General features: G+C 41.5%; 1 protein-coding gene across 6 annotated transcripts in view; it reads left to right on the forward strand.

The window, feature by feature from the left end:
• The window catches only part of LOC102257342 (cytochrome b reductase 1), a 35,603-nt gene that overhangs the window by 671 nt on the left and 22,536 nt on the right, over nt 1–12,396 (forward strand). For all 6 annotated transcript variants that reach the window (XM_014545753.1, XM_014545758.1, XM_014545765.1 and 3 more), the window contains exon 2: nt 9,198–9,406. In XM_014545753.1, the coding sequence (XP_014401239.1) occupies nt 9,198–9,406 (209 nt within the window). The remainder of the gene's footprint in view (nt 1–9,197; nt 9,407–12,396) is intronic.

Consider the following 12,396-nt stretch of genomic DNA (forward strand, 5'->3'; position numbering starts at 1 on the left):
GCCGAGGAGACATGCCTGAGCGCCGTGGGCCCGGCCCGGGCAGTGCACACGCCGGGGAAATCGCTCCCTGTGGACCCAACTCGAGCAAGCAGGGGCGCGAAGCCGCTCTTTAGGCGAGGCCTTCGCTGCACTTTCTGGGCTGCAGATTAGGGGAGCGAGGCCAGGGGGCCGGGAGGGTGGAGGTGCGAGGTTTGCCCCTTTACGGCTCAGCCCCGAGTGCAGGCGCTGGTCCCCTGGAGCCGGGTGCGTGCAGCGTCCGCTCTGGTTTCACTCCTCTTAGAGGAGTCAACCCATCGAGGCCCGGGAAGCTGCCAGGACTCCAAAGGGTGTTTTCGAGGCCCGGCCTGCACTGTTCAGTTTGAGCCCAACTTGTTTATGTGGCTGCAGATGGAATAGTTCCCCTTGAGGCTTCCTGTTGGGCGCTGACCACTAACTCGGGCTGGAGGTGCCCGCAGGGGGCCCGGCCTGCTTGGCTTCTGCCCAGGATGTCCCCGAGGTTTTGGCTCACGCGCGCGGGGAGCCAGCTCGGGGCCTGCGTCCTCTTGGATGAGGCTGGAGCGGAGGGAGGAAGGGCTCCGTCGATGGCCGTTTGTTTAGTTTTGGACGTATAATTGACCTATAGCATTATATTACTTTTAGGTCTCTATCATCATGATTCGATATATGCACATATAGCTAAATGGTCACCACAACAAATCTAGTTAGTGACCCATTATCACACATAGTTATAATTTTTTTTTCTTGTGATGAGAACTTTTAAGATCTACTCTCTTAGCAGCTTTCAAATATACAGTACGTCATCCTTCACTATAGTCACCATGCTGTACCTGACATCCAGGACTGACTTATTTTATATCTGGAAATTGGTGCTTTTTCACCCCTTCACCATTTCCCCTGCGAACCTCTTCCCACCCTCCTCTGGCCGTTTATATTGTGGCCTAGTGCCTCCCAGGATGTCCTGCAGTTTCCTTCGGCTGTTGGCTAGTGGGACAAGTGCCATTTATTTGAAACCACTTTCCAAGCACTACGCCTTGGCAGAGAAAATATTGAGAAAAAGGTAGAACGTGGTGCACTGGGGTGATGAGGAGTGGAGGGGTTTGGAAACAGGTACCCTGATCTTGGAAGCAGGCTGCCTTTTCTTCACCACTATTTAACTTTCCACAAACAAGCAAGCAAAGAAGTGCCCACCTCATTCCTACAGAAAAGATTTTCTGTTTAAAGCTGGTGCTGCAGCCTTGGGCAGGTGTGGCAGGCACTCTCCCACTCTGAGATGTAGTGGCCAGCATTACTAACGACCCAGCCATGGGCGGCATGCTTCCCTGGTGTGAGACTGGCACTGGGGCGTGAGTTATTTCAATGGATAATCCCAGTTATTTCTCATTGAACTAAAATGAGAAACACATACTCAAGTTTCAAAGTCGCTGTCATCAGAAGCGCTCTTCCTTCCTGGTGGGTGAAGCCTTTAAGTTTGGCCAGAGCTGTCAACACCTCTGCTTGCTCCAAGCAGTAGGAACAGTTTCTTTATCTCTTCCAGCCACGCCTTCAGAGCAGCTCCTAATACCAAGACACTTTCCAGAGGTTGTGGAGTATCTTTTCCTCATACTTAGTATTAATTGTATCCTGACTTACCAAAGAAGAGACCAAGTCGAAAACAAGTTTCCATTTATCGAGTGCTTTCTGTGTGCCCACGAAGTGCATTATTTCCTATATAAGAGTAAACTGAGTCACAGAGCACTTGAGTAACTTACTGACGGGAGTAGTGTGTTTTCCGTGGCCTTCTTTACAAGGTTGGTTTCTCTGCTTTTATGGGAATATGCTTATTTTCTGCAAAACATATTTTTTTTTAGAGAGGCAAAAGGCTTCATTTATTATATACCTTGGAACTCTTCATTCATATTAGAGTTCATTACTATTTTCCTAAAAGGATTTCTAGTTCTCTAAAATTTGGACTTTTTAAAATCTGCTTGTACTCACTTTGGGGCAAAAAAGTGTAAGTGGATGTTTTGGAAATGTTCATCTGCTGCTTTTATGCAAACCTTGTTTTCTTAAAGCTTAGTTGCTGTATTTGTATCAGTTTTGGAATGTTTGTCCTGTCAACATTACCCATCCTGTTTACTCTTTAGATTCCAGAATTGCAAAGCATTTAACCACACAATACATTTAATTGACATGAGCATAACTTTTTCATACATAGAAGCACATGCATAGTACTTTCAAGTTCTCAGAAATCTTGGCTCACTTTTACCTCCTCGCACCCAACAGTAGGAAGGCTCCCGCGGAGAGACTAGGAATATAAATGGTTGACTGTAAAGGCCAGGAGGGAAGCAGATATTACAGCCTAGCTGTGTTATAGTACACTCTTCCCCTATGTAGCATAGCTTCAGGGAGAAAACTTTTAGGCTATGCATATGTAATGTAATATGATGCCCATGCTTTTGTGAGGTTGGCTAAACCACTCTTCCAAGCTGGCCTCCAAGCAAGAGGATCACTGAGGGGAAGAGAGGGCACTTTTACTTTAGAGGCTACTGTAGTCATCACACATGAGTGGCTGTAAAGTTGCATTTTGTTACTAATTTACCGATGCTACAGAAATAATCACTCATTCTTTCAACAACTACTTATTGCCATATGCCAATTCTAGACGTCATCCTAGGAGCTGGGGATACAACAGTGACCAAAATAATCATGTCTAAAACATCCTTATTAGTTATGTTATAAAGAGTTCTGCATGCATTTATTTATAACAGAAATGGTGTCTGGGTTGCCTTGAATTGTCTTTTTTTAAAAATATATTTTATTGATTTTTTACAGAGAGGAAGCGAGAGAGATAGAGAGTTAGAAACATCAATGAGCTGCATCCTGCACACCTCCTACTGGGGATGTGCCTGCAACCAAGGTACATGCCCTTGATGGGAATCGAACCTGGGACCCTTGAGTCCGCAGGCTGACGCTCTGTCCACTGAGCCAAACCAGTTAGGGCGAATTGTCTCTTTATACTCTGTGAAAACCCTTATTTCCCTTCCTCTATCTGGAAATCAATGAAAAATAAATAAAAAATATTTCACATCTCTAATAATGGACATGACACAAGCATTTAGAGACGAGGAAGGAAAAGCTAAAGTACATACAGGCATTGCTCTAAGCATAAAATGCTTTACAAATGCAATATACAAACAGTAAACAGTATTTGAAACTATGTGAGAACAAGTACGAGTCCTTTGAAACACCTTTAAGAAGTAAGGTCTGAAGAAAGCAAGGCTTGCCTAGAGTTACAAAAAAAAATGTCTCTCCCCTCTCTCTCCAAGTATATTTTGGAAAATATTTGGTTTCTAAAATAAAGTACGGCAGACTATAGAATATCTAAAACCAAAATAAAAATTTAAACTGGTAGGAACTCTGGTGAGCATGAATGAGGAAGAGTTCCAAAGAGAACTTTAGAGGAGGCTTTGTGCTTCCCTGAGAGAAAGTTTCCCATGAAACAGGTATACTGCCAGGAAATCAGAGAAACAGACCTTGAAAAGGCCGCAGCGGACTGAAACAAACGAACGCTCTCAGAGTGGCAGCTGACCTTTTAAAAGGTTCAACAGGTGGAATGTGCTCTTTAGTAAAACATAGAAAATTCAAGTTTATAAATTTAGCGCAAAGAAGTCTCAGCAATTCTATACTCCTTGTTTTTCCACTTGTAGAACTCTATTGTATAAACTGAAGCAAGAGAAATAGAATAGTATCATGATATCAAGTTGGTTTTGTGAGAGAACCTAACTACACTTAAGTAACATTTAAAAGAGTAACAAAAAGAAATGAAGAGTAGTTCTCAAAAGGCATTTGGAATATCCTATTAATGTATCTAAAAGTGACCAAATTTCAAGACCGGTTAAATATATTTGAAAGGGCTCTTGGGTAAAACCTGGCAAAGAAGATAATGGAGAAAGTGCCCCAAACACCTGCTCCAAAACCAGCCTTGGGAACACAATTGATAATAAAACCTTTCAATATTAGGGAAATAAGCATTTTTGCAGAGTATAACGAAATAATTCAAGGCAAACCCAAAACACAGTTTTTGCTATAAATAAATGCATATGGATTTGTTTATGACATAACTAATAAAAATGTTTTAGACATGATTATTTTGTCCACTATTGTTTCCCCAGCAACTAGAATGATGCCTAGAACTGGCATATGGTAAGCCAATAAGTAGTTGTTGAAAGAATGAATGATTATTTCTGTACCATAATTAAATTATTAGTAATAAAATTCAACTTTACAGCCATTTATGTGTGATGATAATAGTAGCCTCTAAAGCAGTGGTTCTCACCCTTCCTAATGCTGCGACCCTCTAATACAGTTCCTCATGTTGCGGTGACCCCCAACCATAAAATTATTTTCATTGCTACTTCATAACTATGCTTTTGCTACTGTTATGAATCGTAATGTAAATATCTGATATGCAGGATGTATTTAGGCCACCCCTGTGAAAGGGTCATTCGACTCCCAAAGGGGTTGCGACCCACAGGTTGAGAACCGCTGCTCTAAAGCAAGCATGTCAAACTCATGGCCCATGGGCCACATGTGGCCCACAAGGAATATTTTTGTAGCCCAGCCAATATAACAGTATGTAACAAACGTTTTAATAAAATTTTGTGCCCTAACCGGTTTGGCTCAGTGGATAGAGCATCGATCTGTGGACTCAAGGGTCCCAGGTTCAATTTCGGTCAAGGGCATGTACCTTGGTTGCGGGCACATACTCAGTAGGGAGTGTGCAGGAGGCAGCTGATCGATGTTTCTCTCAACTCTCTATCCCTCTCCCTTCCTCTCTGTAAAAAATCAATAATAAAAAAATTTTTGTGACTTAATTTTTATAATATCCTGTTATACATAATCTTATATAATAAAAGGATAATATGGAAATTGATCCTAACAGCAGAATGACCAGTCGCTATGACGTGCACTGACCACCAGGGGATAGCTCAACGCAGGAGCTATTCCCTGGTGGTCAGTGCTCTTCCACAAGGGGAGCACCGCTCAGCCAGAAGTCGGCTCATGGATGGCCAGCGCAGTGCTAAAGAGGTCCGACTAACGGCTTAGGCCCACTCCCAGTGCCTCCTGCACGCCCCTGACTGGGGATCAAGCCCGCAACTCGGGCATGTGCCCTTCACCAGAATCTAACCCGGGAACCCTTCAGTCTGCAGGCCGACGCTCTATCCACTGAACCAAACCAGCTAGAGCATTTCATTTATTTTTAAATTTATCACAATAAGCAGGTCCCACTATGAATAATTTTTTTTTTAAAGATTTTAAATGTGTTTCTCACATATACAGATGGTCCCCGACTTGTGGTGATTTGATTTAGGATTCTTCACTTTATGATGATGCAAAAGTGATACACATAATAAATTACATGAGATATTCATCACTTTATTATAAAACAGGTTTTGTGTTAGGTGGTTTTGTCCAACTATAGGCTAATGTAAGTGTTCTGAACATGGTTAAGGTAGGTTAGGCTAAGCTATCATGTTCGATGCATTATGATATTTTCAACTGAGGATGGCTTTGCTGAGCTGTAACCCCAGTGTAAGTCAAACATCTGTATGTGTTTATGTTTCCCTTCATTTTCTGGTGGAAAATGGTCTGTCAACTAGGATCTCTAACAGAAAACTCTTGTTTCAGTCACAAGTAGCTATTTGATAGCTGTTCCCCTCCTCATGGGCTTATGAGACCTTTTTCTTCCTTCCCACTGAACCTCAGGAATGGTGTCTAGGTAAGTGCCAAGCCAAAGAAGCAAGAAATATTTAAATTCGGCTCTCCAGGCAGTTTTCTAAGTGTTGAGAATAGACTGAAGAATGTGGTCTGATTTGTTAAGGTTGCCCTTTTTTCCTGAAGTCCACCGCATTTGGGTTATTTATACATTTTTAAAGCATATGAACATCTTATGCAAGTGCATTGTTTTGCGATTATCCTTCATGTATCCAGACAGCATTTCGAAGCAAGTTCCACTATCCAGCAGAGCTTCTCTATAGCCAGGATGGCTGCTGAGAATCCTGTGCCTCACTCAGGAGAGCCCCTCAGATTTCCACAAGCTGCCTAAGTAGTCGTTGAGACTAGTTGGCTATGGATTTGCAAGCTTACAACAGTGTTTTTACACTTTGGAACTATCATGAATTCTTTAAACCATACAGAAAATAATAAACAACTTGCTATGTGCTCACCACCCAAAGTGAACAAATGTGAAGATTTTTGCCAACATAAAAATTTATAAGCAAGAACTTAGAGCTGGTAGGAATAAAATGTAAGGCAGGACGGAGGGAAGAGGATGGGGGTGTGCACCCTAACCTGAGCTAGAAACTAAAAGAAGAGATAGAGCACGGCTGGTGTGGCTCAGTGGTTGAGCATCAATCTATGAACCAGGAGGTTACGGTTCAATTCCAGGTCAGGGCACATGCCTGGTTTGCAGGCTCCATCCCCAATAGAGGGCGTGCAGGAGGCAGTTGATCAATGATTCATCATTGGTGATTCTATCTCTCTCTCCCTCTCCCTTCCTCTCTGAAATATATATATATTAAAGAAGAGAAAAACTCTAAACAAGACCCCCAGGGACTGAAAATCTGTAATTGTCTGGGCCCATTTGGATCAGAGGCTAGCACCTCTCCTCCTGCAGAGCCCTTAAGAGCTGACTCTTAGACTAATAGGACATTGTGTTTTACTTATTATCCCGAATCATAAATAAAAGATTAAATTATGCTTTATTTGTGCTACTGCTGGAGAAGGAAAGCTAGTGTGTAATGAATTTGTTTGAGTAGACAAATGTTTTCAAATCAAGTTTATAAGGTTTAAAAATCAGGTGTTCACAGTTCCATTCCCAGTCGGGGCACGTGCCCAGGTTGTGGGCTTGATCCCCAGTGGGGGGTGTGCAGGAGGCAGCTGATTAATGATTGATTCTATTCTCATCACTGAGGTTTCTATCTCTCTCTCTCTCCCTCTCCCTTCCTCTCAAGAAAAAAAAATATTTTTTTAAAGTAAAAAAAAAAAATCAAGTTTCAGTACACAATGGGGGTAGATCTCAGTTTTATGGAATATTTGACACATTTCTCTCAGATGCCTATAGGATTGAGAAGAGTTAAAGTTTTCACTGGGAACACAGTTGTCTTTGAATTTTTTGATAACTCTTTTTTTAGGTAAACTTTTTATTGAAGAAAAGTACTTAAATCATAAATGATGTCTTTTTATAACATGAACACACTCATGAACCCAGATCATGAAACACTATTCCAAGTGCACCAGAATCCCCCCAGTAACCCTTGTAACTCCTCTCAGTCATGATAATCATGCATGACTTCAACATCAGAGATTAGTTTTGATTTTGGAAATTTTTGATGTAATATCATTCAAACTGGGGAGAAAAATCTCTTGTGATTTACTCTTCATAACTTGCTTTTGAAGCAAACACATTTCTGAGTATTATCTACAAGATCTTCAAGTTTCCTCATCTGAGATTCCTTCCCCTAGGGTGGAGCGTGGTTGATATGATGATGACGACACCTCGTGCGGAAGCTTTAAAGAGGCTAACTTCACATCTGTCTTTGTGGGTTTAGACATGTTTCTGTCTGAAAATGGAATCCCTTACATTTTTATGATTTTATGAAGTTTCATATATTTAATTCATAAATATCTTTGGTGGGAAGAGGCTTTTATTTTTCTTGCTAGAATTAGGAAATCTACATGATACGCTGCTGATGCAGTGGGATCCATCTTCCAAGGAAGCATTCTTTAAACTTTTTCAACCGGCCATACATTTCCTGGTCTCTACATTTTCTCTGACATGGACTAAAGAGGTGGGGTGAGGCAGGTATTGTCTTCAGCACAAAAAGTAGTTGCAAGCTGGCCATGTAACCCACTATTTAAATCAGGACACTTAAAAAAACACACCTGCTTTAAAAATCTTCTTTGTTGAAATTTAATCTATATGCCAAAAAGTGTACATGTAAATGTACAGCTTGATGAATCTAGGTATGTAGCCAGCACCCAGACTGAGAAAGAGAATATTAGCAGAAACCCCTGTGTATTCCCTTTCAATTGCTATAACCCTTCCTCACAAGGGCAACCACTAGCCTGACTTTCCTTATTGCGTAGATGAGTCTTACCTGTGTTAATACTTCATATAAATTGACTCATACAAGATATACTTGTTCATATCTTATTTCTTGGGATTGATCCATATTGTTGGGTGATGTTCTAGTTATAAATTATTTGGTTTTTTTTGCTCTATTATGTGATGTGAATGAATATGTCACACTTTATTATTCATTCTATTGATGGGCATTTGGGGAGTTTCCAGGTTGGACCATTACAAATAGTGCTACTAATATCATCCTAGTGCATGTCTTTTGGTGAACATGTTTTTTTGGGGTATATACCTAGGAGTGGCATTGCTGGATTCTAAGGTATGCCTAAGTTTAGCTGAAGTAGATACTGCTAATTTTCCATAGTCTTTGTTCTCATTTAAGCTCCCATCAGCATAACATGAGAGTTTTGTTTGTTTCACATCCGCTTCAATATTCCGTATCGTCATTCAGATATGTGGTAGAGGTATTCTCAGTTGATTTTAATTTGTATTTTTCTGTTGAATAATGAATCTTATGTCTTTCTTATGTTTATTAGCCACTTGGATATACTCTTTTTTCTTATTTAAATCTTTTTTGCATATTTTTCTCATCCTTAGTCTGCCTTTTTCTTATCAAACGAAAACATTTCTAGAAAGAAACCAGGTCACAAAATTAAGAATTTAGTTTTGGATGTGTGAAGTCTGAGATATTTAGGAGGCATCTATATGGATGTCAAGAGGCTGTTGGATGATGTGGGTCTGGAGTTCAGAAGAAAGTTTTGGGCTGGAGATTAAAGTTCCGGAGTCCCTGCCATGTAGGTGGCATCTCAGTGAAAGAGTGAATGAGGTCACCCACAGCAAGAGCAGGAGGACAGCCCTGGGACTGAGCCTGGGGGCACCAAAGTTTGTTCACAAGTTGGGAGTAAAGAAGAAGCCAGCAAAAGAGCCCAAGAAAAACCGTTGAAAGGTGGGAAGAGGGTAGAAGCAGAAACCAAGAGGAAAGGGTTCCATGGAAGGGAGTGTTCAGTGTGCCAAACTGTGTATCGTGCGGATTTAAAAAAAACACACCCACATCCTGTCCCCCTTTGTCTCCCTGTAGCCATCATTGTATACAGACTGCCATGGACCTGGAAATGCAGCAAGCTCCTGATGAAATCCATCCACGCGGGGTTACACTTCGTTGCAGCCATTCTTGCCATTATTTCTCTGGTGGCTGTCTTTGATTTCCACAATACGCTGAACATCCCCAATATGTACAGTCTGCACAGCTGGATTGGACTGACAGCTGTCATACTCTTCGTGTCACAGGTCAGTGTCTCAGTAAGTTTATAAACAAGGTGTAAAAAGTAAAGCAGTTCAGATACTGTAGATGTTTTCTATACATTGATATTTTGTTGGAAATCATCTTCTCATTCCCACGAGTCCTTGTTCCACTTGTTTCCATTATAAGTATTTCCCCTTGCGGGGGCTGGGGACCTGCAGTATTCACAGCCTGTGAGCCTGAGTGTGAGATTCTAAATATGGGCATATGTATATACAGGGAAATTGCCCACAGATCACATCTAGACTGCTGTTGTTGGGACTTCAAGTTTCGTGTGCTGAATAAACTAGCACAGACAAGAGCTATAGATTTCTTTTCCACATTCAATCACATCTGTTTTCTAGGTTTAACTTTCTGCATGAAAAGATGAATTTGTATCTCGTTGATTCTTTGAGTTTGAAGACTCAGTGTTTATTTCATTTTTCCTCTGTCCTCACTTACTAAAAATACATACTTTGGACAGCACTATATTTAAACATAAGTTATTGGAGAGTGATAGGGATTGGGCTGTTCTGGGTCACTAAAGAAAAGGTAAATTTTAAAAGTCCTTATGGTGTTAACCACTTGGTTGAAAAATCTTTGTAAACTGTGTTGATTTACTTCCTTTCTTTAGTCAGTACAGCATACATTCAACTCCCTTATTTGGGACATCATTGTGAACTTCAGTTTTCTGTAGATAGAAAAGTAAGAAACTGGAGTGAATTTACAAAATATATGAATGTATGACCTCTCAAAAAAAGGACCTCTTACCAGGCATTTATTTGTCACTTTTCTGCTTAAGGCTTTTTGAACGTTAATTAAAGTTAATTATATGACACTCTTAATTATTTAAGTTTGCATTACCATGCCCAGAGGTAGGGACTGGGCAGTGGAAAGGTGCCAGACAGGAGAGGAGCACAGAGGAAACCCTACAGCAAACATGATCTTCCTGGTCAGGAAGAAGCAAGGAAAACATCTCCAAGTGGAGGGATGACAACTGCAGGGAACATGGACATGGGGACAGTTGCTTTGGGGAACCTCTTCACCTCCTGTCATTTCCTTAGGACTGTTTTCAGCCGCCTCTTCCGCTTGCAGTGGTTGGTTCACCTGGCGTTGCTCCACTTCCTTTGCGCCACCGCAGAATTCTAGAGCGCGAGCACTGTGGGGAGCATCTACTCACCTCACGCAGTCCTTCAGTGACATAGCCTTCAAGAGGCTGAGGACGCACAGGTTACACAGTCAATGGCACTTGGTTCTGCTTCCAGGATGTCCCCATGATCACTCAGCTCGTGTTTGAGCATTCGCAGTGGAGGGCTGTATTTCTGAGGACCGGCGTGGAAACTACCCAAACTCTTTGTAGCTTCGCTGCGAAAGGGTTCCGTACTCCTGAGCACAGTAGCTAAATAAATGCCTTTACTGAGTTAGTTATATGACAAGGCATTGTTTGAACATCTGGAAAGATGTGCATTATTTTTCTTTTTATTTTCTGAATTTTCTAAACACATAAGCATTCCTTGTATAGTAGTAGTAGTAGTAGTAAGCTTTTAAAGCTAAAAAGCTTTTTATACCAGATATGCCTTCTCATGATTAAATTTATGCTTTTAAATCTGGATGATTTTTCTAAAAATTAATTTATACTCTGCTCTATATCTTAATATGTAAAATTAAGAAATATTTAGGGATTAGCAAAAAAGAGAATACTTATTCTAAAATCTATGGGTCTTAGCTAAAATGGTTCTCAGAGAAATGTAGGTTTAAATGCTTTTTTTTTTTTGGAAAGAAAACTCAAAATACATAAACTAAGTATTCACTTAAGAAACTAAAAAGAATAGCAAAATAAACCAAGAAAAGAAAAATAAAGATCCAAAAAAAAAAAAAAGCCATGAACAGTTGTGTTAGTGTTTACTATTGCTGCCGGAACAAATTACCACAAATTTAGTGGCTTAAAACAACACCAATTTATTACCTCACAGTTTCTGTATATCAGAAGTCCAGATTGGCTTGTCTGTTTTCTCTGCTTTGGGTCTCGCAAGGCCAAAATTAAGGTGTTAGCTGGCCTGGGCTCTTACAGGTGGACTTTGGGGTACAATCAGCTTGCAAGCTAATTCAGGTTATTGGCAGAGTCCACTCCCTTGTGGCTGTAGGACTGAGATACCTGGTTCCTTACTGGCTGTTGGCTGAGGGTTGTCCTCAGCTCCTATAGTCCTCTCTGTGTTCCCCTCCATCAGCAATGGTGCACTTACTCTTTGACCTAGCAATGGCACATTTGGTGGGGAGAAGAAATAACATATTGTCTGAACCGTGTCCAGCACGGCCAGGGGTGAACCTGAGAAGGGGCGGTGAAGGATTAAAGAGGACAGACAAGAGAATACAGTTGGGGCTAGGTAGGATCACTGTGCCTGGATGAGGCAACAGTGACACAGCCTTTAAGCCAAGCTTTATTTTATAGTCAGATCACACAAAGCAAAACAAGGTGAGTGGTCAACATGTTTACAATCTTCTTGTGAGTTTCAAATCTATTTTGTTACTCAAGCCTTGTTTTGGTAGCACTTGCTGCACCTCCCACAGCCCATTAGCTACCCAGGAACAAGGGAGGACCATAAGGTCAAGCTTAATTGTGCTAGGAGGGCTCTGCACTCCAAGCTGGGACTTGTAGGTGGCTCTGCCACAAGTCAGTCTGAGGCTTGACCCTATAGCCGCTCCCTACGATCGTGGTATAAGGAACTCTAAGAAGGGTGTTTAGTGTAGCATTGTTTGTATAGGCAGGAAGCGGGAAGCAAAATAAATGTCCAAATAAAGGAATGAATGGTTAAATCATTTGTGGTAAATCCATATTGTTGGCAGTTATACAGCTACTTGAGGCCCGGTGCACAAAAATTTGTGCACTTGGGGGGCGGGGGGGGGGTCCCCCAGCCCGGCCTGTGCCCTCTCGCAGTCTGGGACCCCTCGGGAGATAACGACCTGCTGGCTTAGGCCTGCTCCCGGGTGGCAGAGGGCA

Source organism: Myotis brandtii, unplaced genomic scaffold, assembly GCF_000412655.1.
Source record: "Myotis brandtii unplaced genomic scaffold, ASM41265v1 scaffold112, whole genome shotgun sequence".
NCBI lineage: Eukaryota > Metazoa > Chordata > Mammalia > Chiroptera > Vespertilionidae > Myotis > Myotis brandtii.